This window comes from Trichomycterus rosablanca, chromosome 19, assembly GCF_030014385.1.
Source record: "Trichomycterus rosablanca isolate fTriRos1 chromosome 19, fTriRos1.hap1, whole genome shotgun sequence".
NCBI lineage: Eukaryota > Metazoa > Chordata > Actinopteri > Siluriformes > Trichomycteridae > Trichomycterus > Trichomycterus rosablanca.
The window spans coordinates 1,315,318-1,341,499 of record NC_086006.1 but is presented as its reverse complement, the minus strand read 5'-3'; the positions used below and the strand labels follow the sequence as shown (position 1 = coordinate 1,341,499).

At 43.8% G+C, this 26,182-nt stretch overlaps 2 protein-coding genes across 4 annotated transcripts; one reads left to right on the top strand and one right to left on the bottom strand.

Annotated features, from left to right (window-relative positions):
• Positions 1 to 9,816: 9,816 nt before the first annotated feature.
• On the bottom strand, positions 9,817 to 19,652 carry zgc:113278 (Translocating chain-associated membrane protein 1-like 1-like). Of its 3 annotated transcripts, none has more exons than XM_063015401.1 (11): positions 19,533 to 19,652; positions 18,953 to 19,033; positions 18,757 to 18,870; positions 18,542 to 18,658; positions 18,232 to 18,290; positions 17,345 to 17,429; positions 16,737 to 16,807; positions 16,542 to 16,646; positions 16,053 to 16,196; positions 12,686 to 12,846; positions 9,817 to 11,886 (listed from the first exon to the last, which is right to left on the bottom strand). In XM_063015401.1, exons 1-11 carry the CDS (start codon positions 19,650 to 19,652, stop codon positions 11,813 to 11,815), a joined length of 1,131 nt encoding a protein of 376 aa, XP_062871471.1. In that variant the 3' UTR covers positions 9,817 to 11,812. The 3 variants fall into 3 exon arrangements, with proteins under 3 accessions (XP_062871471.1, XP_062871473.1, XP_062871470.1); XM_063015403.1 differs by having other exon boundaries at positions 18,757 to 18,881; positions 18,973 to 19,033; XM_063015400.1 differs by having other exon boundaries at positions 18,757 to 18,875; positions 18,973 to 19,033.
• Positions 19,653 to 21,465: 1,813 nt separating this feature from the next.
• On the top strand, positions 21,466 to 25,576 carry aar2 (AAR2 splicing factor). The gene is made up of 5 exons (XM_063015394.1): positions 21,466 to 21,559; positions 21,648 to 21,781; positions 22,597 to 23,375; positions 24,193 to 24,422; positions 25,281 to 25,576. The coding sequence occupies exons 3-5, from the start codon at positions 22,613 to 22,615 to the stop codon at positions 25,446 to 25,448; spliced, it is 1,161 nt and encodes a 386-aa protein (XP_062871464.1). The 5' UTR covers positions 21,466 to 21,559; positions 21,648 to 21,781; positions 22,597 to 22,612; the 3' UTR covers positions 25,449 to 25,576.
• Positions 25,577 to 26,182: the final 606 nt, after the last annotated feature.

Sequence of the window (26,182 nt, the reverse complement as noted above, 5' to 3'; positions counted from 1 at the left end):
TATTACACAGTTATTAATGAGAGTATATAAGACCTCGTAGTGGTGCAGCAGGTAGTGTTGGTGCATCACAGCTCGAGAAATTAGGTTTAATAAATGCTTCTGTATATTATCTGTGTATTATCTGCATCTGCTTTATCTGCATCTTATTGAGATTATTTTATATGTAGCTCAACGAAAACAACAAAACACAATACATGTAATTATGTAAGTAATTTAAATAATAAATATAAAAAAACATTGTTTTTAAATATTGCCTTTCTGGATCCACAATAATATAAAATGATGTTGAATGTTGATTCTTACATTTCAGCAGAATGAAAATACCTGTACACAGTCTTAAAGTGTCACATTCAGTGAATGTATACCTGCTCCTTGTTAAGTGTTCGTGTGTGATTTGAGGCGTTCAGGGACCCGGAGTTAAAGCTCTGTAACGTCTTGCGGGAGTTTAGATCAGGGTCAGATCCTGGCCAAAGCTGCTACAGAGCATCAGAGCCTGAAGATGCTTTTGGCATGTGGCACTTTCATCCAAACTTGTTGCCATGGTGATTCTCCACCGGTACACTGGCATCACACTGGTTTTCAAGCCGTGCCAATGCAGCGGAGTGAGGAGAGAAAACGAGGGAGAGGTGAGAGGAACGAGACGAGGATGAGGAAGAGCAGATCAGTCTGATCAACTTATTACAGCTGAATAAGAGCTGAGAGAAAATATTAGTGATTTTTTACTGTTATTTCATTTACATCTGTAACCACTGGTTTATCCTGATCAGGGTCTCGGTGGGTCAGGAATCACTTTGCACGATGCAGTAACACACCCCGGACAGGACGCCAATCGATCTCAGGGCCTCGACCATCCTCCCTTAGACTTAGCCAGTCAAGTCTGTGTGTAGACGCCTGCTGGGGATTCGAACCCTGGATCCCAGAGGTTGTAGACTAGCGTAATTTAGCTCTGCGCCACCTGGGGGAGCTCTGATACAGTAATGTCATACGTACAGACTTTGGATAATGACACAAACACTGAGAGGAGACACGTACTGTATGTTATTAGTGTGTTGGGATTTTAAAGACGTCTGTGTGGTTTTACCCACACGTGTGTGTGTGTGTGTGTGTGTGTGTGTTGAGCTGTAGATTCAGGGGTCACAAACTTGTGAGGATGTAGGTGGTGGATCAAACAGCTGATTCTGTAAATGAGATTCGTTTCTCAGAGACTCGGTGAGAGACGCTCTGGTGTCCAGGCTGCCATCTGCTAACTCCGCCCACCAACGCGTACACACACACACACACACACACACACACACACACACACACCAGCACACCACGCTACACATCATACACACACACACAACATACCACGCTACACACACATCCAACAATCTCTCACACAAAAATACACACACACACACACCATCACAATATCTCTCTCACACAAAAATACACACATACTCACATATACACACACACACATCATCAAACACACACACACACACTCTCACATACAAATACACACACATACACACAACATACCACGCTACACACACATCCTACAGTCTCTCATACACAAACACACACATACACACACACCATCACAATATCTCTCACACACATACATATACACACATCATGCTACATACACACACACACATACATATACACACACAACACATCCTACAGTTTCTCACACAAATACACACACACATCATCAAACACACACACACACACTCTCACATACATATACACACACATACATATACACACACAACACATCCTACATTCTCTCACACAAATACACACACACATGCTCACAAATACACACACAGATCAAACACACACACACACATACACACACACACACTCTCACATACAAATACACACACATACACACAACATACCACGCTACACACACATCCTACAGTCTCTCACACACAAAAATACACATACATACACAAATATACACACGCACACACAAACACACACCATCACAATATCTCTCACACACATACATACACACACACATACATATACACACACATCATGCTACATACACACACACATACATACACACACACATACATATACACACACATCCTACAGTCTCTCACACAAATACACACACACATACATATACACACACATCATCAAACACACACACACACTCTCACATACATATACACACACATACATATACACACACAACACATCCTACAGTCTCTCACACAAATACACACACACATACATATACACACACATCATCAAACACACACACACACTCTCACATACATATACACACACATACATATACACACACAACACATCCTACAGTCTCTCACACAAATACACACACACATACATATACACACACATCATCAAACACACACACACACTCTCACATACATATACACACACAACACATCCTACAGTCTCTCACACAAATACACACACAGATCAAACACACACACACACAAATACACACACACATTCATATACACACACATCATCAAACACACACACACACTCTCACATACATATACACACACAACACATCCTAGTCTCTCACACAAATACACACACACATGCTCACAAATACACACACAGATCAAACACACACACACACTCTCACATACATTTACACACACATACACACAACATACCACGCTACACACACATCCTACAGTCTCTCACACACAAAAATACACATACATACACACACACACACACACAAACACACACCATACTACACATCACACAAACACACAAACAAACAACACCCTACACAACACACGCTTTCTCACATACAATTACACACACACACCATCACATGCTGTGTCACACACACACACACACACACACACACCACGCTACACATCACACGCTCTCTCACACAAATACACACACAAGTATACACACACACCATCACTCTCTCTCTCTCTCTCACACACACTCTCACACACGCACACGCACACACAGCGGTGGACTGTGAAGGGTGGCTGATCTGAAACAGCTCTGGAGTTTCATGCCCCAGATTATCTGCCCCCCCCCCCTTCATCCATCCAGTAAGAACACGAGGAGGGACCGTCTATTGGCTCGATGACTGTCCCTTGGCAACACACACACACACACACACACACTCACACACACACTCACTCACACAGAGGCACTGCAGCATTAATCAGCATCATCACACAGAAAAGGAAAAATAAAATCCATCAAGTTAATAAATAACAAAGGTGCAATCAGTGGAGGAGGTGGGAGGTGCACATGACCTGCTGGATCCACCACGACCCTGACCAGACTGAAGCAGTTTGGGGAACTAAATGAATGATGCACTTTGTGTGATTATATTTCATGTCATTATTAGTATTATTATTATTATTCTCATTAGTATTTCTTCTGAAGGCCACGGGTAGCGGCGGGCACAGCTGGCACACACAGCCCTGGTAAACTTCCGCTCGTACCCGCTCCCTCCCCTCGTTTGGCTAATTGCGCGCTATTAGTCTCCACTAGCGCAAACGACGCGTCTTATTAAACAGAGAATTCCAAATGAGCTGCGTCAAATCAGAAAGTTCTGGCCTTGTAATGAAGCTAATTTATATGGAAATTGGGCGCCATCGCTGCAATTCGCCGGCGGATTTATGCGCTCGCTGGGTGTCGCCGGAGAAATTAGGGCACCGGGGGGGAGAGAGAAGTTAGAGGAGCGTTTCTCTCGTACGTTCCTGTAGTGGCGTGAAACAAACACGTCTGGAGAGCGGCTGATGACGCGCAGCAGCGTGAGACGAGGAGACGCCATTAGCATCAGGCTAGCAGCGGCGTGAACTAAATGGTATTTTCAGACCCGACAGTGACATGTGACAGGGTTAGAATTTATCATACGAGTATTCACAGTAGAGAGGATTCTAATAACACATGGAGTCATGAGGCAGATTATTTAGACGCTCTACTTATACGTCACCGCAGTTTTAGCTTACTAAGCTAACACAGTTAGCATCAGGACATTCAAACCAATGCTGGCACGCCAGCTAACGTCTCCCTCAGTGTACCGAAAACGCTTAAACTGTCCCTGACGCCCCAATTTATAAATAAACGACTCTTGTATAATTACACCTTTATACAGATTAAACATCAATGAGAATTTATTTACATGTTAAAGGAACTCTGTTGGTTGCTTCGCACTGGTTCGTCCACCATGTTTGTAGTTTTGGTGAGAAAAGTCGTGCCGCACTGAATGCTGGGATTGATCTTCAGCGCTGAGGAGGCGTCGGGCGCTCCCTCGTCATTCAGTCAGATCATCACTCAGAATTAAGGCGCCTCAGTAGGAGCATTTTAAGGAAATCTAAGAATTTAGACACGCCCTCTTCTCGGGAGTGTAGGATCGTATAAAATGCGTCTACCTGCAGAAGAGACGGCACCGGGATCCACTGTAGAACGTCCACGGTGCCACACGTGATGAGGTGGGTAAAGTCCCGCCACCAAATTCCCCAGGACCCCGTCTGACGTCTTGTGGAGGCGTGTCTTGGGCTCATCAATGTGAACAGCAGGCTCTATATTTGGCTCTATATTCTAACTGTGAAACACGGTGGTGGCAGCATCATTTTATAAAGAGCTTCTCAGCTTCGCAGCAGGGACGGTGAGACTCAGACTGAGACGACAAATTACCTTTTAATAGGACAGTGACCTGAATCATACATCTAAAACGACACTGTGGCTTCAGGACAATAACCTCAGGTGAGCCAGCCATGAAGAATGAGACAAAGTGCCCAAATCATGCGTGTACAAGAATCCCAGCTGTACTCGCTACCACAGGGTTTCTACTCTAATGATGCTTAATTACATCAATCTGTGTAAACAAGAGTAAATCGAGGGTAAAACACGTCAACTCTATCTATTTAAAGAATCTTAAATACTTTTCAAAGCCACTGTTTATAATTTCAGTGGTGCTGCACATCACCGTGGTCCTGGGAAGCTGGGTTCAAACCTTGCCTCTTTGCACCCTGGTTTTCTTTCACCTCCCAAATACAGAAGGTACAGAAGGTGCAGAAGGTGGATTGGCTGCTCTGAAACTGTAAATACAGATTCTGTTGATTTGCTGATTTGAGAAAATGTTCATTGTAAAAAGTTCTATACAAATAAACTTGACTTGACTTGATACACACAACTTATTCTGTACAATACCTGCACATCTGGACATTATACAATTATTCTAATTCTAAATGTAAACGTTATGTGCCGGAACAATTCTCAAAACATTCCCATTAACAGACTCACAGATTCTACTTTAATGCTGTATATCTGTACGTTTATAGCTTTACATGTATATAATGAACAGATTGTGCTAGTTTTATGTAAGATTTACGTAAGCGAATGTGTGTTTTGTGTTGAACGTGTGTTAAAACTGTGAGGGACTGAGCACCCAAGATTTTCACTCACCGTTTACACCCGTGTTAATGTGATGTGACAATAAAAGTGATTTGATTTGATTCAGGTGTGAATAGCAATTAGGGCGTTGATGCTGCGTTCACAATCACACCAGGACGCTTTTGTGAAGGAATACATGAACAAACCCAGGGCAGGCCATAGCCTGGTGGTTAAGGTACTGGACTAGTAATCAGAAGGTCACTGGTTCAAGCCCCACCACTGCCAGGTTGCTGCTGCTGGGATTGTGATTGAAATGACCCCGTCTGACCCCCTGCAAATCATGTCTTCACTTCCATCATTCTGTAAACATCCCTGAGTGCAGCTCTGATTTATTAATGCAGCATCTGCACAGCAGAACCGTCAGGATTACAACAGGATGTTGATGGCGCCATCTAGCGGCGATGTGAGGCCTACACTGTGTGGCCAAAAGAATTTGGACACCTGATTACGAGCATGCTGGACGTCTCATTTCAGAAACAAATAGTACTAAAACCGCTCCTGTTAGAAGGCTTGTCACAAGTACGTCTGTGGGAATTTGTGCCCATTTAACCAAGGCTGGGTACTGATGCCAGTCGAGAGAGCTTCAGTCGATGTTCCGGTTCATTCCAGAGCTGTTGAGGTCAGTTTCTTTGAACCGAGCTTCCTAAAGTATTGAAAATAACTACATGTCCCAATACTTTTATTTCTGTGTGGACAGCTCTTCTAATTATTAGACGTTGTGGAAAGAAAATCAAGGTTTATCACGTTGGGCAGAAATCCCCACAGACACATGCATAAAGCCTTTCCACAGTGGGCGGAGCTTGTTATGGTACCCTATATAAACGCTCTTGGTTTCAAGATGTTCAGTTGTCCACATACTTTTGGCCATCGGATAAAATAATATCACTTATTAATATCACTTCATTTATTCATTTTTACTTACTGCTCATCCTGGTCAAGATCGTGGTGGGCACAGTGACACAACGGTGGGTGTAAATAAACCCTGAACACACACACACACACACACACACACACGAGGGCATTTAGAGAAGCCAATCAGAATGTTACTGAGAGAGAAAGAGGACATTAAAGTACCTGAAGAACAGACAGATCCGTGGGACCTCGGTCACTGTGTGACACTCAAGCCTGCTGCTAGCCAAAGCTCCAGGGTCCGAATTCACACACACACACCTTCTCCTTTAACCTGCCAGCAGGTAGATTGGCTACTCTGTATCACCCTTATGTGTGGGTGCATTAATGCCAGACAATAAAAGATGGATAAAAGAACTACTGGCTTCCAAACTGCACGCATGTACAGAATAATAGAGAAAATAACAGAGAAGAAAGAAGCCACAGTCGTGTTCAGTTAATCCAAAGATTTAATGGAAAAATAAACCAACAAACAAACAGAATCACAAAGATTTGCATAAATACGTAGATTAATAACATCTGTTCTATAAAAGCGGAACATCTGGACGTACAGACGAGCGTCCGACAGAGAGGACGGCGCACACGGCAGAGCTCGTGTGGTTTTGGGGGGAAGCTTTTGGTACAACAGTCCAGTCTCGGGTCTCTTATCACCGTGCAGAGGTTCACCCTGAGGGACTGAATTTAAGGAAACCCTGATCTTGGGTCGGGTCGTGCACCTAGTACCGTATATTCCAGACTATATATTCCAGGGAGGGGGGGCAAACTCAACATCATTTGTTGGAAAACTGCCTTAGTTAAACACTGACATCTAGTGGCAGGATGCAGTCACTTCACATGTCACAAAATCGACATGCATTGTGGGAGATGCAGTTTATGTAGGATTTTACAGTGTATTTTAGGACAATCAAACATCTTTTAAGCTCTCGCAGGCCACATAATATAGATAGATAGATAGATAGATAGATAGATAGATAGATAGATAGATAGATAGATAGATAGATAGATAGATTAGATAGATAGATAGATAGATAGATAGATAGATAGATAGATAGATAGATAGATAGATAGATAAAACTTTATTGTCATTGCGCAGTACAAGTAAAAATAGCATGAGCTGTCAGAAGTGGGATTCTAACCCACACCTCCAGGAACAACCTGAACATGACGTGGCGGGCTGCGAGTCTGACAGATGTGCGGTTCAGTATGCTAGCACACTACCGCCGAGATCCGGGGTTTGAATCTCAGCAGCGTTTGGCTGTGTCTGAGCGGGAATCCAATATGACACTGGTATGCAGACCAGAATGATCCGCTGTGGCAGCAGCCGAAGTCAGAATAATCGATCGGGGTGAAAAGCAGTTCACAACCTGCCACTAGGTGACGCCGTAGCTCACTAACATTACAACATATTGCACACTGTCCTCATTTAAATGCGGGACGTAACCTTAAACATGGCTGGTGTACGGTACAAGTAGTACACTTAGCACTACGGCTAAACGGTGGCTTGATTACTGCGTCCTCATATGGTGGATCTAGACTATATGGTCGAAAGTATTTGGACACCTGAGCATGAGCTTGTTGGACGTCCTGTTACAAAAGCAAACTGTATTAAAACGGAGCGACCCGGCCGATCAGGTGGCGCAGCGGTAAAAACACACGCTGGAACCAGAGCTGGGATCTTGAAAACATCGTATCGAATCTCAGCTCTCGAAGCGGCCACACGGACAACGATTGGCCCGTTGTTCAGATATGGGCGGGACTAAGCCGGATGTGGACTCTCTCCCATGACTGGTGCAATTACGACCTCTGCTGACTGATAGATGAGAAAAGAGTGCTCTCGGGGTGCGTCTCTCCGTACACAACGCTGAGCTGCACTGCACTCGTCAAAGTGTAGGTGATAAGACGCATACGGCTGCTGCCCACGTGTCGGAGGGGGCGTGGGTCAGCTTCGTTCTCCTCAATCAGAGCAGGGATCGGCATCGGTGGAGAGGAAGCGTGACGCAAGCGGACAATTGGACGCTCTAAAGGGGAGAAAATGCATAAAGGAAACAGAGAGACCCTCTATAACTCTGATCTTTTCAGCTAGAACAGCCGCCGCTCCTTTGAGAAGCTTCTCACATGATTTTGAAGTATGTCTGTGGGAATTTGTCCCCATTTAGACAAAAGATGACAGCTGATCCGATTCATTCCTGAGCTGCTGAGTGGGGCTGAGGTCAGAGCTTTATAGAGTTGGTCATGCTAGAACAGGAAAGGGACTTCCCTAAAGTGTTGCTGCAAAGCCGGAAGCATGTCATTTCCACAGCAACGAGTTGAATAATTAGAACAGGTGTCCCAATACTTTTGTCCATAAAGTGCATGTTGACTTGATTAATGTGCGTCCAATTATAGTCTGGAAGATACAGAATCATAATAATAATAATAATAATAATAATAATAATAATAATAATCAGTCTGATCATTACACCACGACGACGAGAGTTCACACCGGGCGTGGCGTTTAGCACCTCATACGTAACCAGACCAGAATCGAAGACCATAATAAAGGAGGGGACACGCGGGGGAGGCGGGTATGTCAAAAAATGAGAACACACGCTGACGTTTCAGCTCTGTTAAAGGCTGGTCTGAGGGTTCCTCGTAACTGCTGCGACCTCTGGTGGCTGATCGATGCGTCCACACAGATACGGATCTGCACACGTGTTAGTCTCGACTCTCCTCGGTCAGGAACAGAGGCCTGCAGCAGTCGAGGGAATCGGATACGACTAAATTGAGCGGAAAACGCATTAGAAATGCGAACGTCACCATGGAATAAAAACTCAGGAATCAGGAAACGAAAAGCACTCGATTCCGAGCCGGAGCTTCACCGGCCCAGCGCAGCACGAAAACACGACTCGGAAACTCACGGCGTAAAAAAATAACTCGCTCCGTACGGCTCGTCTCTCTACAGTCGTAACATCGGCTCTATAAAAATAGGTTAAAAATCCCACACGGACTCGGACGTACAGCGTTCTCACGCGTTCATCTACACGAACGTCGGACGGCGTCGGCTTCAGAGTACAAACGTAAGAAAAAGGTGCGACTCGGCTCCTTCCCTCCTGAGACCTCGCCACGTGGAAACCTCCATGACGGAACCAGCTGGTGCTGGTCCGGATCCGTCAATGATTAAATGAGTACGGTCAGGCACAGGCTGCGTAAGGGGGTCAAGCCTTAACATTAAAACCACCTCCTTGTTTCTACACTCACTGTCCATTTTATCAGCTCCACTTACCATATAGAAGCACTTTGTGGTTCTACAATTACTGACTGTAGTCCATCTGTTTCACTCTGTTCTTCAATGGTCAGGACTCTCACAGGACCACCACAGAGCAGGTATTATTTAGGTGGTGGATGATTCTCAGCACTGCAGTGACACTGACATGGTGGTGGTGTGTTAGTGTGTGTTGTGCTGGTATGAGTGGATCAGACACAGCAGCGCTGCTGGAGTTTTTAAACACCTCACTGTCACCGCTGGACTGAGAATAGTCCACCAACCGAAAACATCCAGTCAACAGCGCACCGTGGGCAGCGTCCTGTGACCACTGATGAAGGTCTAGAAGATGAGCGACTCAAACAGCAGCAATAGATGAGCGATCGTCTCCGACTTTACATCTACAAGGTGGACCGACTAGGTAGGCATGTCTAATAGAGTGGACAGTGAGTGGACACGGTGTTTAAAACCTCCAGCAGCACGTTTAGAACTAGGGGACGAGTGAGAGCAGGGGATCGGCGCGCCGTCCTGGGAGTCCTGCCCTGCGCCCAGGGTTTCCCGGCGGAACCGAACCCACCGTGACCCAGACCGGGAAAAAACGTCCAACGAACTTCAATCACATTTTCGGTTCCTGGTTTCTGATCGTTATTCAACACCAGCATGAAAAGACAAACACTGGAACAAAGGAATGCTGGGTGTTTGACGTGAGGTGCCTTTTAAGGTGGATTTAAGGTGGGCCGGTTGTCAGAACTCTAGAATAATCTGCACTGAGGGCGCTCGAGTGATGCTATTGGCTGGTCAGGTGGTTGCATGGACACGATTGGCTAATGTCCGGGAAGTGCGAGGGTGGGCTGAACAGTCTAGCTAACGGGAGGTGCACTTCAGTCAGATCGGTCAGTGCGCTCGCTCTCAGTGCAGGTCCCAAGCCCGGATAGAAATAGGAGTTTTGTGTCAGGAAATGCATCGTGGGTAAAACCTGTGCCACGTCTGGTACGAGGACCAGATGAGAGAGGTGCGGCGGCGAGGTCAAAATCACCAGGAAGGAGCAAAAGTTCGCATCGACACAATTTGGCAATACAGACTCGTACAGTATCGGATGTGTGTGTGTGTGTGTGTGTGTGTGTGTTTAAAAGTACTCAGATAAGATTCACAGAATAAGAAGAGCTACACCGAGGCTCGGCTCGCGCCCCTCATTTGGTACAAAATCTCAAACCAGAAGCTTCACAAACACTCAAACACTCAAAACATCTGGAACCTCATGCCCCGTCGTGTCTGTCCGATTCATGCAGTCCATACACATGCACACCGACATGCACACGCCCACCCTCACCACACACGTTCAACAAGGTTAGGGCGTAAGACAGGGCGTCCCCGTCGTTTTCGGTCATTAAGGACACTTAATAAAGGATTGTTTGCGTATCATTTCACCCAGACTGACCGCACACGCGGCCGAAGTGGACTCGAGCACACGGAGGATACAGGGACTAAAGCACCGGACACGATATATTAACCGCAAAGACAGTTTAAACATCCACAACCGCCTTCCAATCGCACACATCTCCAATAAAAAACTACTTTTATTCTCCCTGCAGGTTTAAATCCTCACCGGAATCCCGAAATAAGAACCGAAATAACCCGAACCCTGTCCGGTCTCAGAACGCCACATATTATTTATATTTTGGATTTTTGAAGTGATCTATTACAGTGTTACACACACAAAGCCCCGGACGAGTAAACCAGCCCTCCTCAAGCAGCCAAAAAAGGCAACGTGGTTGCCAAATCTGCAAGAAATAACCCCGAACAGACATTAAAAAAAGGACCGAGCGTTTTATCAGAGACACAGTGTGTGACGCGGAGCAGGACGACGGGTTTCGTCCACTCACCTTCCCTAAAGGATAGAAGAATAAAAAGAACCCCCCACATTCAAATTCAAATCTACCATCCAACCACTAGGGGGTGCTAAAAAAAACCATGCCAACCTTGCCACGCCCCCGTTTGGTCAAAGCACGATCACCCCCGGATCCAACCGGCACCAGAATTCCTAAACAGTTCCGACTTTGAGCAGGAAGAAAGAAAAGAAAAAAACCCAAACAGCCAATCGAAAAATCCCGACCCGGCTTCCAAATCCGACCTCGAACCCACGGCGTCCGGTCAAAGCGTCTGCGATTGAATTTTCCGTTACGTGAACCTTTTCTTTTCCACAGCCAGGAGTCCAGAAAGAGAGAAAATGCGGATCCGCGGCGTCCGCCGTCCCTCCTAGGAGGTTTTGGATTTCCTGGCCCGCGGTGACGTTTTGTCTTCTGCTCTCATCACGCCGTTGGCTGAACCTCCTGCGGGGCAGAGACAGGAACGAGACGGTCGCAAATCATCACCTCATAATCAAAAACCTAATAAAAAGCTGCACTAGGACCCTGAGAGTCAAATAATTCAGGGAATTTACTATTATTTATTTATTTATTTATTTATTTATTTATTTATTTATTTATTTATTTATTTATTAGGATTTAACGTCTTGTTTTACACACTTTGGTTCTATTCATGACAGGACAGGTAGTTACTGTGGGAGGAAACCGGAGCGCCCGAAGGAAACCCACACAGACACAGGGGAGAACATGCAAACTCCACACAGAAAGGACCCACTTCACCGCTCCACTTAACCCTGTGAGGCGACAGTGCTACCCAGCAAACCCACTGTGAATTTACTATCCACTGTTATAAAGAAAAAAGAACGTTTGTCTCGACACTTGTGGCTTTGATTCTCCTGTGTGGAGTTGGCATGTTCTCCCCGTGTCCGTGTGGGTTTCCTCCGGGCGCTCCGGTTTCCTCCCACAGTAAAAACACATTGCGTTTACAATTTCCGTATTTAGCAGATGCTTTTATACAAAGCATCTTACATCTGTGACAGTATACTGTCTAAGCAATTGAGGGTTAAGGGCCTTGCTCAAGGGCCCAACAGTGGCAACCGGGCAGTGGTGGGGCTTGAACTGGCAACCTTCTGATTACTGGACCAGTACCTTAACCACTAGGCTTCACATGCAGTCAGGGCGATTAGAGCTAAGTGTGTGTTTGCCCTGTGACACTTGAAGTTCCAGTGTTGCCGTTTTGTTGTATTTTGTGTAGGTGTCTCACCCCTTGACGACTCCTTCTTGTTGGGTTTGTTTTTAGGACTGACTGTTTTCTTCCTGCTGCTCTGGACCTGACTCTGCTCCCTCCACTTCTTCAGCTGGAAGTTGATGAACTTCCACATCATCCAGGCCTGGGTGAGACAGATCGCCGACAGACACGTCATCCTGCGCACACACACACACACACACACACACACACACACACACACACACACACACGCACGGCAGAGTGAAACGATTCTGTGAAAGAGGAACTTGCAGAAACCTTCTGTTAGTTCCTGACGATACAAACATGAGAAACGTTTTGTGATGAGTGGGAACATCGCTGATCTAAACATTTGCTGCTTTTGTTTTGCACCGAAGCTACAAGAAAAGCTTTTAACTGTTAGAGTAACACAGAACAAACGGTCTAGATCCTCACACATCCACCCCAAACCACACTGAGCTGCTCACTGAGCGTCTGACACTATATGATACGTCCCACTACACCCAAAAAAACCCTATACTATACATATTATAATAAATACATAATATAAATCATTTGGTTTGTTTGTTTATTAGGATTATAAGGTCATGTTTTACACCCTTTGGTTACATTCATGACAGGAGCGGTAGTTACTCATTACACAAGACTCATCAGTTCTCAAGTTTATATTTAACACAGTCATGGACAATTTAGTGTCTCCAATTCACCTCACTCGCACGTCTTTGGACTGTTGGAGGAAACTGGAGCTCCCAGAAAAAACCCACACAGACACGGGGAGAACATGCACACACGAAGAAAGAACCCGGACCGCCCCACCTGGGGATCGAACCCAGGACCTTCTGGCTGTGAGGCGACAGTGCTACCCACTTAGCCACCCAATGTAATTAAGTAATAACAAATAACTTTTCAGCACTTTATATACTTTTCAGCATTTAGCAGATGCGTGTATACTGTCTAAGCAGTTGAGGGATAAGGGCCTTGCTCAAGGGCCCAACAGTGGCAACCTGGCAGTGGTGGGGCTCGAGCCAACAACCTTTTGATTACTAGTCCTGTACCTTAACCGCCAGGCTACAACTGCTCTACTAATAATATAACAAAAAGAAAATAGAAATAATACAAATATAATAAGTAGAAAATAATATAATAAAATAATTAAAATGATAATATATTAACAATACAAATGTAATAATAATAATAATAATAACATAAAATATTAAAAATATAATTTAATAAAAAGTAAATAATAAAAATATAATAAAAAAATATATACAGTGTATCACAAAAGTGAGTACACCCCTCACATTTCTGCAGATATTTAAGTATATCTTTTCATGGGACAACACTGACAAAATGACACTTTGACACAATGAAAAGTAGTCTGTGTGCAGCTTATATAACAGTGTAAATTTATTCTTCCCTCAAAATAACTCAATATACAGCCATTAATGTCTAAACCACCGGCAACAAAAGTGAGTACACCCCTAAGAGACTACACCCCTAAATGTCCAAATTGAGCACTGCTTGTCATTTTCCCTCCAAAATGTCATGTGATTTGTTAGTGTTACTAGGTCTCAGGTGTGCATAGGGAGCAGGTGTGTTCAATTTAGTAGTACAGCTCTCACACTCTCTCATACTGGTCACTGAAAGTTCCAACATGGCACCTCATGGCAAAGAACTCTCTGAGGATCTTAAAAGACGAATTGTTGCGCTACATGAAGATGGCCAAGGCTACAAGAAGATTGCCAACACCCTGAAACTGAGCTGCAGCACAGTGGCCAAGATCATCCAGCGTTTTAAAAGAGCAGGGTCCACTCAGAACAGACCTCGCGTTGGTCGTCCAAAGAAGCTGAGTGCACGTGCTCAGCGTCACATCCAACTGCTGTCTTTGAAAGATAGGCGCAGGAGTGCTGTCAGCATTGCTGCAGAGATTGAAAAGGTGGGGGGTCAGCCTGTCAGTGCTCAGACCATACGCCGCACACTACATCAAATTGGTCTGCATGGCCATCACCCCAGAAGGAAGCCTCTTCTGAAGTCTCTACACAAGAAAGCCCGCAAACAGTTTGCTGAAGACATGTCAACAAAGGACATGGATTACTGGAACCATGTCCTATGGTCTGATGAGACCAAGATTAATTTGTTTGGTTCAGATGGTCTCAAGCATGTGTGGCGGCAATCAGGTGAGGAGTACAAAGATAAGTGTGTCATGCCTACAGTCAAGCATGGTGGTGGGAATGCCATGGTCTGGGGCTGCATGAGTGCAGCAGGTGTTGGGGAGTTACATTTCATTGAGGGACACATGAACTCCAATATGTACTGTGAAATACTGAGCAGAGCATGATCCCCTCCCTCCGGAAACTGGGTCGCAGGGCAGTGTTCCAGCATGATAATGACCCCAAACACACCTCTAAGACGACCACTGCTTTATTGAAGAGGCTGAGGGTAAAGGTGATGGACTGGCCAAGCATGTCTCCAGACCTAAACCCAATAGAACATCTTTGGGGCATCCTCAAGCGGAAGGTGGAGGAGCGCAAAGTCTCGAATATCCGCCAGCTCTGTGATGTCGTCATGGAGGAGTGGAAAAGCATTCCAGTGGCAACCTGTGAAGCTCTGGTAAACTCCATGCCCAGGAGAGTTAAGGCAGTTCTGGGAAATAATGGTGGCCACACAAAATATTGACATTTCAGGAACTTTCACTAAGGGGTGTACTCACTTTTGTTGCCGGTGGTTTAGACATTAATGGCTGTATATTGAGTTATTTTGAGGGAAGAATAAATTTACACTGTTATATAAGCTGCACACAGACTACTTTTCATTGTGTCAAAGTGTCATTTTGTCAGTGTTGTCCCATGAAAAGATATACTTAAATATCTGCAGAAATGTGAGGGGTGTACTCACTTTTGTGATACACTGTATATTATAAAAAATTAAATAATAATAATATAATAAAACAAAATAATATAATAAAATAATTAAAATTATAAAATATTAACAATAATAATATAATAATCATATAAAATATTAAAAATATAATTTAATAACAAGTAAATAATAATAATAATATAATTAAATAAAAATTATATTATAAAAAAATTAAATAATAATAATAATACAAATATAATAAAAGTAAATAATATAATAAAATAATAAAAAATAATAATACATTAACAATAATAATAATACTATAAAATATTAAAAATATAATTTAATAACAAATAATAATAATAATAATAATAATAACAAGTAAATATAATAAAATAATAAAACATAATAATAACAATTAAATAATAATAATAATATAATAATAAAATGGTGATGAGAATTGTGGATAATTCTACACCAGTCGTGTTTCAGGGTCAGACACCAAATGTTTGTGGACTGTTTGTACCTAACAGTGAGAACGTTGAAGTTCCCCTCGGCCAGTGAGAAGCCCTGACCGTCGGTACGAGAGAGTCCGAACCCGAAGGTCAGGACCGAGAGGGTGAGGGTGAGGAGACGAGCAATCACGAACAGCAGAGCCCAGAGAGTGAACCTGAGAGAGACACACGGGGGGAGAGGAGGATTATTACACCGGATAAAGTCATACAAGTGATTAGAATATAAACAACATCTTCACGACTGCAGTTCCACTATTCTGGAAATGGTTTCTGCAAGATTTTTTAGTGTGTCTGTGAGAATTTGTGTTCCTTTGGTCAAAAGACAATTTGTCAGGTTCAGGCAACATGAGGATGAGTTCAGGACTCAAATTCCATCCCTCGGACGAGCCCATCATCGTTCATGTGAGCACCCGGACAGCCGTTAGCAGAGCTGTGCATCCCGGTAAACCCCTGTGACCAAAATTTAAGGAAAGATGAAAGGAGGGGGGAGGTGAACGTACCCCTTCTGTTTGTTCTCGTTGCTGAAGTAGAAGAGACGCGAGGCGTGGAAGAGCAGCTCCACCAGGTAGTGAGGGACCAAGAGCACCAGACCTAAACGATGCAGACTGACACAGAGAATCAGAGAGAAACATGTGGGTGCTGTTAAATTAATGACTGATCATTTGAGGATTAATAAAGATGCGGAACACACTCACTTGAGGACGTAAGCACCGGTGATGTGGAAAATATAAAGGCAGATGTAGTAAAGCTGGCGAGGAATATCCTCCTGAGAACAGAAGCACAAACCATCAGATTAGTATTTATTTATTAATTTGGGTTTTAACTCCATGTTTAACACTTTGTGTCATTTTAAAAGATAGCATTGTATTGTATCTTGTCTTTATATTTTGGGTCTATTTTATCATTGTATTTTTATGGCAGCCTTGTGTTAGAATTTCTTTCTTTTATAGTTCCAGGCTTGTGTAGTTGTTCCATTTGATTAGTAACAGAGTCTATAACCATCGTAAGTCAGTAATGCTGAGAGAGATCAGATATCTTGAGACTCCGCCGTGCAACAGCCTGGCTGTGCCTGACAGAGGGAGGGTCGGATACTTGCTGAGCATATGGCTATTATCATCTGCAGTGTTTATATCAGTTGTTATGGTGCAAAGAGCCTAAGATTTGTCCAGAAATGTATAAGACATGTCAAAAAGTGACCCAAAGGCGCAGTACGTCTAGCATTGTGTGTGGCACAGCGGTCTGTTACTGGGTTTGAATCTCAGCGGTGCAATTATGTCTGAATGTGTGTAGCGCTCTCCTTTACCTTTCGAACCTTCTGAAAATAAAGCTCTGGAAGGGCATGGAACCAGTACGCTATCTGGCAGATGTAGAAGAACTTCACCTGAAATCTAAACAAAAGAGAAGCTCACAGTGCAATTCATCCAGCCACAGCATCACACAACTGCTCATCTGATAAAAATACTTGAATGCTATAACTTGCTACAAGCTCTAAAAATAATTATAATTCATATTAATGATAATATTTATAATAATAAAACAATAATATTATTACAAATAACAGTAACGATAAAAATAATGGTATAATATTCATAATAATAGAATAATAATAAGAAACTATAAGAATAACATTAATATGCACAAAGCTGACGTGCCAAATATAACGTTGAGATCATCCACTTTGTGCAGCACTATGGTTCAATTTTGACTCATTACATCCACCGAGGTTAGAAGGGTCGCTTTATGAACGTCATACATTCAAGGAGTCTGGTTCCTCTCAAGGTTTCTTCCTGTAATTTTAAGGGAGTTTTTCCTTACCACCGTCACCCTCAGCTTGCTTAACAGGGGTTTTTGGTCTGTCGGTCCTGGATTCTGTAAAGTTGCTTTGAGACGACGTCTACTGTTAAGAGCGCTATATTAATACATTTGACTTGACTTGACATTTCTGATGGGACTGAAGTCAGAAGTTTGACTGGACCATGGAAGCATCTTCACCTTCCTTTCCAGGAAGCAGCTTACAGTTATATAGGTTTTAAGTTTGGGTTGCCGTCTAGTTAAAACACCCAAATGTACTTTTTTTTAGTTGTAGACGTGTCTGATCGGCACTCATGGTATCATTTACGTAGGGATGAAAAGGATTAAGGGGGGAATATTTTGAGTCGGCTATATGATACAGCTTCAGAAGGCACTTACGCCATGCGGGTATGAGGGTAGCCCTCCCACAGGAACGTAGGATTGGTCACGAATTCCTCCTGTGAAAGAGAAAATAGAAACACGGTCACGTTTTCTCCTGGCTGATCATAAACGCTGATTTCCAACCACAAGAATTATATTGCATTTATTTTCCTCCTTTCCTTATATTTTTCTATTGTGTATGTTACGTTTTTCTTATGTTCTTTAGCACTGATGTGACCAGGCAGTTATAAAAAAGCGTTTCACTGCTAGCTATACCGTGTATGACCTGTATGTGACAAATAAACTTTGATTTGAAATGATTCCTCACCGCCGTTAGGATGCTGCAGCCCCAGACGAAGGAGGACAAGTAGAACACCGCTAGCTGTCCCGACTCGTTGAACTTGCTGTGTTTGGTTTTAGACAAGTGCAGGCGGCGGTTGATTTTCTGCAGGGATCAGGATTAATAACACCGTTAATAACACCGTTAATAACACCGTTAATAACACTATCAGTACAGATTAGTACACACAGTTCAGAACCTACATCGAGGACGTACTCCTGGATCAGAGCGTGCAGTATTATGGCGATGAGCAGATAGAAGAAGACGGTGGCGATGTCCTTGGGGCCGTACTGATAAAGGTTCACCGGTTCGGGCTTCTCCTCTGTGTTGAGAAGCAAAAAGTTCATCTTCCACAGCTGAACATCGTACATTATAATCAAATGAAAGGCTAGAAGGAACATCAGGAACACACGACCTACCTGACGTCTGGGTGACGTTGTACTGCACAGTGATGAACATGATGGCGAACTTGGCTGTAACCTGAAACCATTTGAGTTATTAGCATCCAGTTTACAGAAATCAGACCCAATAAAGAGAGATTTTAAAGGTTTTATACAGTAGCTGAGTGTTTATGGTACTGGATTATTCATCTAAAGGTTGAGGGTTCAAGGCCCACCATGGAAGTGCCACTTAAACAATGCCTGATGCCAAATGCATCTTCAAGATGGAACTGATCGATCTCATACAACACATTATCTTGCAGCATTTACGTTTCAATTATTGTACACAGATTAATAGTCCATCTCTTTGTTAGGTCTATTAGTATGGTAGAAACCATTCCAAGGACCCTGTCTGCATCTTAGGAAGAATCAATCCCAGTTTGACATGTAAAAAGGACTGAGAATGAATATTAAATAACATAAATATTGATCATTTATAATAATTACCTCGAACATTAATCCCAGCAGGATGATCCTGGTGTTTTTATGAATGATTTTGTATATTTTGTGTATAAATATTTATGATTTATAATAAATACCTCGAACATTAATCCCAGCAGGATGATGGTGGCCACACAGGAAACCATATCTGCGTGATTCTGGATGATAAACTCATGGCTCAGGACTGGTGGACTCTTGTTCTTCTTTCTGAAGCCCATGTCTGATCAAATAAAGAGTTTTAAGCTGATTTGAGTGGATAAATAAAGAGAAAAAATGAATTCCTGCTGTTTGTGTGCAAGTTGAGTCTGTGTAGCTGAACACTCAGTCAGAGCTACACCCGCTGTGGGAAATCCACCACACACTCGGCTTTCAAAATACGAGTCGATTTTCAACCTAAAAGCATCTTTTCTCACTCTTAGTTCGTGTATTTAAAGTTTTTTAAAACTATTGATCGACCAGGGACGCGGTGGGTCCAGATCTAACCGGGCAACACTCGAGGCAGGGTGAGAATTCCCCTTAAACATGACGCTGACTCGGTACACGACGGTTGATCATCACACTGACTCTCATTCACTCACTCACAGAGGAAGGTTAGAGTAGCCAACACACCTGCTGCATGTTCTTAATTCTATCTTTAGTACTACAGACGTGCAGAGAACATACCAAACTCCCAGTGGAGCTTCAATCCAGATCCCCAGGAGCCAACCTGGATAATTGTATAAGGCCAGCACAATGTCAAGGGTTCTGAGAGGTTAGGTTCAATCCTCATCTCTGATTTCTGTCTGAGAGGATTTAGTTTTTAGTAATTATATTATATTATATTATATTATATTATATTATATTATATATATAAACCAAGGTTTTCATGGAACTTTGGTTTCTATTAACCAAGTTTACCAATAGATTGACGCCCGGTCCAGGTTACCGTCCTGCCCAGCGTTTAAGAGTTTCCAAGTGGTACCCACCCATTCGGAAACAGTTGTTAGTAAAATAACAAAATGGATCAATTTTTAATAATTGTTTTGTCCTGTTTAGAGCCACATTGGGTCCAGAGTTCACATGAAACCACTGTGTAGTGGTAATTCTAGCAGGTGTTTATTTGGGGTTGTTGCTGTTAATGGTGTCGCAACCACTTTCAGGGTTTCTAAATCTGTTTATTTTTGGCTGCGCTCGTATTTACGGGGCACCACAGTGGATCATCCTGGTTTGGATACCAGACTTGGCTCAGTTTTTACACTGGATGCTCTTTCTGATCAGACTCAGACTCTTTTATTGTCATTCAACCATGTACATGATAGAACGAAATACAGTTACCCAGGCCTCGGTGCGTGCAACATGAATAAAAAAAATTAAAATAGACTTAGATAAGTATAAAATAGAATAAACTAAGAAAGAAACAAAAAAAAGTACAAAGTATTTACATTTTAAAGTATTGCACAAAAAATGCAACCCTTCTTATTTTATCTGGGCCCGGAACCTGCACTGAGAGCGCACTGACAAGTGAATAGCACCTCCCAATGTGCACCGTTACAGTCAATCATGTCTGCTCGATAGCAGTTAAAATTTTCTGAAAGTATACTTTCCAAACAGACTGCAGTTGGTGGCATCTCTGTGCCCATATACTGTAAATAAGGCTAGTTTGGCTGTACCCACTGCATTTTTGATTTTATGTTTTGCATATGTCTGGATGAATACCCAAGTTGTGAGAAAAAATCTGTCCAGATTACCAGATGCAATTTAAGAAACACACCCACAGACACAAAGAACTAAATGAATAAATACAGATTAATAAATAAGAGAAGATTAAAGGTCTGTCAGGAATTAAAAGCTGTTAAAACGTGGGTGATCGTGGGCAGGAAAATAGCTTCTGCTTTAGGATTCCAAATATTGACTTATATTTACATTTCTTTAGGATTCTATACAATAATAATCAGACCTTTTATTAGCCAATAATAGTAAAAAAAAACAGTGTAATTAGTGCAATAAAAATACATCTGAATTTATTTCGAATGCAATTCTGTCGGACTCTTATTTTGGCGTGTCTCTGTTATGAACGGGAAGTGTACGTTAAAAGTTCGTGTATGTGTTTAATGGAAGAGTTTTGGTGCTTGTTTGGACGGTAGATGTGAGTAATTATTATTTATTATAATAAATCCTCTATAATTCTATAATGTTTTGGTTTCGGTTTGCTTATTTTTCTCTCTTTGCTTCAGGACTCGTTAGCATTTGATGTTAGCATCACTGTATTTACTGCACGCGATACCCTCCAGTGACCAATCCACCTACTGGCATATTTCTGTGACGTTGGAGGAAGCAGGAGTTTCTGAAGGAATCCCATTCAGTCTCGGTAAGAACCGTTTATTTATCTCACCAAACACGCAGAAGGAAATGTAGGAGAGGTTCGAACCCTGTACAACACCCACACTTACTGATGCATCACTGTGGCTTAGTTAGATGTTGTTGTTTGGAGATTTTGGAGTGTGTCTTTGGGAATTTGTGCCCAACGACAAACGCTCACACACACACACACACACACACACACACACACATTAGTAATAAGAAGGTTGTCTGTTCGAGCCCCACCACCGTCAAGTTGCCACAGTTGGGCCCCTGAGCAAGGCCCTTAACCCTCAATTGCTCAAACTGTAATTAATCACGATTGTAAGTCACTTTGCCAGTTGCCGTAAACGTAAATGAAACATTCAGACTGCTCCTGGAGGTAATGTGATCCTGAACTTCATGGATTTAGCTCAGAACGAGCAGCCACACACAATCCTGACACTATTACACACAATGCTTGGTACAAAGCACACCACAATTAGACTGTGGAGCAGCGGGGTGAAAAAACTCACTTCAGCACCTGCCAGCAGGACAGATGAATGTGGACGTGGTCGTCTACAAAAATGCTTCGAAAGTCCATTTTGTGATCTTGGTGGCGTCATGGTTGAGCTGTTGTTGCTCCTGGATGTTTCCACTTTATTATAATCGCACTTAAAGTTCACCGAATTGGCTCCAGCAGGGCAGAATTGTGGCAAACACTCTTGTTAGAAGGGTGGCGTCCTGTGAGTGTGCCATGTCTCAGGTCTGTGACGATTGTGTGGCTGTATGGCCAGTAGGGTGTTTTGACCACTTTAACCACTGCAAATGGTTTGAATCCACCAGGTTTGGACCAGTCGACATGTCTGGAGTAGAGATGGAGCCTGACGTGGCTTTGGGACTCTTTGAAGAAGGAGCCACCCTGGTTTTGCTGGGCGTTCCTGAAGGAACCGAGCTGGGTCTCGACTACAAGAGCTGGCAGGTGGGTCCACGTTTTCGTGGCATCAAAATGATCCCTCCGGGGATCCACTTCCTCCACTACAGCTCGGCTAACGCCAAACACAACGGAGGGGAACTGGGTCCCAGAATGGGGCTCTTTCTGTCCCTCAAGCCATGCGAGGTCGTTCTGGCTCACTGGAACAAACAGGAGGAAGATCTGGACTTTTCGGCGTCCCAGAACCCAGAGGAGGTGTCTCGGGTCCGGGCCGGGCTGCGCGATCTGGACCCGTGTCTGGGGCCGTACCCGTACGACACGCTGAGGAAGTGGGTGTCTCTGACCGATAGGCTGAGCGAGGAGGTCGCGAGCGCCCTCCAGCCCCTCAGCGGGCGTGTCTGCGCCTTCAGCGACGTGGTTCCCGAGGTCCATCTGACGCACACCAAGGACCGAGCCGAGCACAACCTGCCGCGCAACGACACCGAGTGCAGGAGCATGAAGGAGGGCATGGACCGGCTGCCCCGCATGAGGCAGAGGGAAGGGACCGAGCTGCGCTTCTCTCAGGTCCCTCAACACACGTACCCGCCCGGTGCCACGCCCGCCCAGATCACCCAGTGCAGCATGGACCTCAGCTACGCCCTCAACCGGCTGCTGGAGAGCCATCACAAGGAGCGGCCGCTCGACGTTTTGGGTACGAATACCTAAATAAATGTTTACGGCACCCTAAACCTTTTTATCGCCACTTTTAATAGGCACCATTTGTCCAAAAGTATGTGGACACCTGACCATACACGTGACATCTAATTCCAAAACAATGTGCAGAAATAAGTTTGGAACAAATTCATGCATTTCTGTACCAAAAAAATCAATCCAACTTCACAGCAACAGTTTAGGGAAGGCCCTTTTCTGTTCCAGCATGACAAAGCATGCACAAATCAAGCTCCATAGCCCCACTGAACAGCTTTGGAATGAACCGAAACATCGACTGAAGCTTCCTTGACCAACATCAGTGCCCAGCTATACACTGATGCCGACTAAATGGGCACAAATTCCCACAGACATACTTCAAAGTCTTGCAAGAAGCTATCGTTCTAGCCAAAAAGGGCTCATAGAGATCAATTTGGACACGGTCAGGTATGATATGGGCATACCTTAGTGACCATATGCAGCCAGGAGTGTGTCTTTGGGAATTTGTGCTCTAAAACTCAGATCAGGCTTTAATGCACATGCAAGACGTTCAGTAGGGTAACGTTTTTAGAGACGTGTTTGAACAGGACAGGAACTTGTGCGTGTCTGCAATGTAAAAAAAATGGGGGTGTCCGAATACTTTTGGCCAGGTAGTGTAAGTAGAATGTTCGGCAGGATGCCCTAATTTTTTTAGGCGTCGCCACAGTTTCTTTCCGGACTTGTGACCTGCACTGAGAGCGCCGGTTCTTAAAAACGTAGCATGAATTCAGAGACTAGAAGGGGTGTCCCAATACTTTTGTCCTGTGTATCTGATTGCTCAGGTGAGCTGCAGTTTGCGTTCGTGTGCTTCCTGATCGGGAGCGTGTACGAGGCCTTCGAGCACTGGAAGAAGCTGCTGGCTCTGCTGTGCCGGAGCGAGGAGGCCATGAGGGGGCGCTCTGACCTCTACCTCGGCCTCATCAGCGTCCTCTACCACCAGCTGGGTGAGATCCCTCCCGATTTCTTCGTGGACATCGTGTCTCAGAACAACTTCCTCACCTCCACGCTGCAGGTACACACACTCGATGCTCTGACGCCAAAAAGAAAAGAATAAAGTGATTTATTGCAGATATTTATTGGCAGAAATGAACATCAGTTATAGTTTTTATTTCTCTTCACTTTGGTTCCTCTCTCTTTTTAATACAGGATCATTTTGAGCAAAAAACCAAACCTATGCTGGACTTTTTTCCCCTTTAACAACCCAGCAGTGCCTACAAACACCATTTTTAAATAAATTAATATACAGATTTTAAATTTGATATACAGAATATATACAAATATATACATTTTTAATAATTTTATATACAGATTTTTTAATTATTGTATATACAAATTATACATTCATTTTTTAAGTATTTTATCTACAGATTTTCTGTTATCCAGTGAGTATTTTCACAAATTCAGAGCACCTCAGAGCAGACTGAGCCTTGCGCACCCCCTGTGATGTTTGGTGCACCCCCCGTGGGTGGCATAGACCCCAGCTTGGGAACCATGTGCCCGAAGTATGAACGTTTGAGTTGGGGTTCGTTTAGAGTAGCCAGTCTAGCCTGTGTGAGTTTTTGGGAAGTAGTGAAGGTTCAGAAGATGCTCAGAGATCAACAATGCTCACTTTGGAATTTTGGAAGATGTGGTCGCTGGTATGCGCCTGTTCCGAAAGCCTTAGACACTAAACATGTTTTAATTTTTAAAATTGCTTTTAACATTTTATGCCCAGTCTTAGTTTTGTATTATGTTGGAAAAATAACTCCAGATATGCTGCCTGATCAAAAAAGAAAACACACAGATCAACTTAAAGAGAACATACCAAACTGAGGCTTGAAGCGAGGGTCCGAGCTCGGCCGTCTTGAAACTTTCTGGATTGTGGTTTCAGGATTTCTTCCAGTTTGCGGCCGGTCCGGGCGTCGACCCCACCCTCAGGAGGAGAGCAGAGAAGTTTAAAGCCCACCTGACCAAGAAGTTCCGCTGGGATTTCGACGCGGACCTGGAGGACTGCGCTCCGGTGGTGGTGGAGCTTCTGGAGGGAGTCACGGTGGACTGATGCCTCGGTCACGGTTCCCATTCATCCCAGGCAGCACTGAGAGGGACTCCTGAAGAGAGACTGTTATTGAGAAATGAATTGTTCCTGGTTCATGTGTGTATTAAATTTACAGAAGAGTGTTGATTCTACATCCTGCACCAACGTTTCTCTCATTCATTCACATTCCTTTTAATTCTGAGGCACAGAGGAGATTCCCATCCAGCCCTCCCTCCCTCAGACACAGCCAAACATGTCTGCTAAGCGCCTGGTCAAGTCTCATCAGTGTTGTGCTAGCAGGGTTAAACGTGCCTAATATTACAAATGGAAGCAGTAATTAGGGTGCTAGATTATTGATCAAAAGGTCACTAGTTCAAGCCCCGCTTCTGCCAAGTTGCCCCTGAGCAAGGCCCTAAACCCTCAACCCTAAATTACTTGTATTTGGTCACATGTAAGTGGTTTAGAATCAAAGCATCTGCTAAATAAGCTGGAAACATTTGGCCTGACTGATCCTGATAAACACCTTTGGGATGAATTGGAACATCGTTTGCCAGCCTGGCAATTTCACTAATGCTTCAGGCACAAATTCACACAGACACACTCCAAAATAGTGCAGAAAGGCTTCTGTCTGTGTGTCTGTAGGTGCAGAGAGCGGCCAGCAGGGGGCGCGCCAGCTCCACAATAACAGCAACGACAGCGTGGGACTGGTCAGGGTCACTGGGTGTTAAGTCCAGCTCAGAAATACTTTGTATAAAATA